Raw genomic sequence first — 2,500 nt, 5'->3', positions numbered from 1 at the left:
ATCATGTCTTAGCACTAGATTTCTATCATGACTATGCACTAGATGTCTATCATGTCTACGCACTAGATGTCCATCATGTCTTAGCACTAGATGTCCATCATGTCTTAGCACTAGATGTCTATCATGTCTACGCACTAGATGTCTATCATGTCTTAGACATCTAGTGACATGATAGACATCTAGTGCTATCATGTCTACGCACTAGATGTCTATCATGACTACGCACTAGATGTCTATCATGAATACGCACTAGATGTCTATCATGACTACGCACTAGATGTCTATCATGTCTTAGCACTAGATGTCTATCATGTCTTAGCACTAGATGTCTATCATGTCTTAGCACTAGATGTCTATCATGTCTACGCACTAGATGTCTATCATGTCTTAGCACTATTTGTCTATCATGACTACGCTCTAGATGTCTATCACTATGTCTATCACTATGTCTAGCACCAAAAAGGAAAATAGCACTCCATTGGAGGACAGATTTTTTACCGTGTTCTGCATCGATTTGACAACCAACTGAAGAGAGCGCTTCATTAGTGGAAATGTCCTGCAGTTCAACTTTAGTCACTTCCTCTGGTACTTCCTGTGTCATCTCTATGGGGCTGGGTCCCTCCAGAGCCCGGGTCATTCTGGGACTGGCCAGCAGAGCGACTTCCACCGTGACCTCTTCACTGACCTCTGCCGTGACCTCTTCACTGGCCTGCTGAGGGCTCGAGGCTTTACAGTAAGATTCGGGGGTTGTGTCCTCCCCCTCCCCCTCCCCATCCTCCACCTCCCCCTCTCCTACTGGTGTGTGTGTTCCCTCTGGAACATGCCTGTCAGCCTTCTCGACACCATCATGTTCTTCCTCAGAACCCTGCGTAGGAGGAGTGTGTTCCTCCGGGTTTGACTGACGCTCGTTATTGCAGCCGGCCTGTGCGTGTGTTGCTCCCTCACCTGCAGGTTCTACTTCACTGGCAGACGCAGCGTCAGATGGGGAGACGGCCTCAGTATCGATGACTACCTCAGGGCAGATTGTGTCAGAGGCAATACTGTCTACCTCTACAGCAGTCATCACATCAGAAGGATTTTCAGAGGCAACCGCAGTGTCACAAGCTTCAGGCAGAGGATCCTCACACACCTGTGCATCTGATCCCAGAGGATCCTCACACACCTGTGCATCTGATCCCAGAGGAGCATCACACACCTGTGCATCTGATCCCAGAGGATCCTCACACACCTGTGCATCTGAACCCAGGTCTGTGGTCTCCTCCACCTGCTTGGGCTGGCCTCTGGGGATGTAGGACCTCCCCTGCTGCTCGCTTTCTGACATGGTAGACGAGTCCTCGTCCAGAGCCTCAAGAGTGTCGTCGCTAGAAGGCGGACGAGACTCCTCCGAGTGCGTCAGAGATGCGTCGCTGTATCGTCCCTTCTTCCTGGAGGTCTCCCCGGGCTCAGGGGCGCTGTGGTCGTCTGGAGATGGTGGACGCTCTTCTTCCTGTTCCTGGTGCTGTTCCTCTTCCTGTTCTGTGTCTTCTTTTCTCTCAGGTTCACCCTCAGTACAGGGGAGCTCAGCTTTGCATTCTGGGCCGTTTAAGTCCTCGTCCATGTCTATAGACCCCATAGGCCCTGAGGGGTCTGTCTCAGTGCTGTCATTCAGGTGTGTGTCAGAGGACGCCTCCGGTGTTTCATCCAATGACGTCACATCCGGGTCCACGGCCGACGAGGGAAGATCACACCCTGAGTCAGACACAGGGGACGTGATGTCACCGTCGTCGACAATCTTGGGTAGTCCATCTGTGTTTTGTTCCCCAGATAACTCAACTTCCTTACCGCATGTTTCCTCAGCACAATCACTAACATGCTCACTAGGTGGTAGAGTCTCTGTCTCAACGCTGCCCTCTAGAGTTTTGGCAGATACTGCAGTCTGCTCCACCTCCACCTCATTCTCAGTACATGTCTCATCAGGGGTGGCCTCCACTTTAGAACTCTGTTCACTGTGTTGTGGGTTTTTTGCCTCCAATGTCAGTTCCTCCTCTTTAAGACTTGGGTCTTCATTGAGAGGACTCAAGTGGGTCGTGGTGTCAAGTACGCCGTCACTACACTCTACAAACAAGGAATTTTCTCCCTCCAGTGAGTTTGATCTGGCATCTACAAACTCCTCAGTTTCCTCCTTGTTCTCTTCCTCCTCCTGACCCTCGTCCTCCTTGTCCTCTCCTTCTCCGTCTCTGCCTGTGTCCACATCCTGCGAACAGTCCCTGGAGTCTGTGTCGGAGCTCTCCAGGTCTTGGAGAGACAGTGTGAGGCCCATGTCTGCGATTGCTGCTGCTGCTGCTTCTGTATGTGTTCCTGCTGTTGCTGCTGTTTCAGGACTTTCTGCCGTTTCTCTCACTTCTGCTGCGTCGGCAACTCTGCCAAGGCCAGATGGATGTTTTTGGTCTGGAAGCTGTTCCTCCTCCTCCTCCTCCTCCTCCTCCTCCTCCTGCTGCCTCCCGTCTCCTTCTCTCTTCCC

General features: G+C 51.6%; 1 protein-coding gene across 1 annotated transcript in view; it reads right to left on the bottom strand.

The window, feature by feature from the left end:
* Positions 1-2,500, bottom strand: part of akap13 (A-kinase anchoring protein 13) — a gene marked incomplete at its 5' end in the record, with an annotated part of 87,269 nt that overhangs the window by 64,967 nt on the left and 19,802 nt on the right. The window contains 2 exons of the mRNA XM_080840184.1: positions 499-1,129; positions 1,229-2,500. The exon at positions 1,229-2,500 is cut by the window's right edge and continues 594 nt beyond it. Of these exons, the coding sequence (XP_080696310.1) occupies positions 499-1,129; positions 1,229-2,500 (1,903 nt within the window). The remainder of the gene's footprint in view (positions 1-498; positions 1,130-1,228) is intronic.

The sequence above is a fragment of the Sprattus sprattus genome (assembly GCF_963457725.1).
Source record: "Sprattus sprattus genome assembly, chromosome: 6".
Lineage (NCBI taxonomy): Eukaryota > Metazoa > Chordata > Actinopteri > Clupeiformes > Clupeidae > Sprattus > Sprattus sprattus.
Note: the sequence above shows the minus strand (reverse complement) of the source record. Positions and strands in the feature narration are given on the sequence as shown.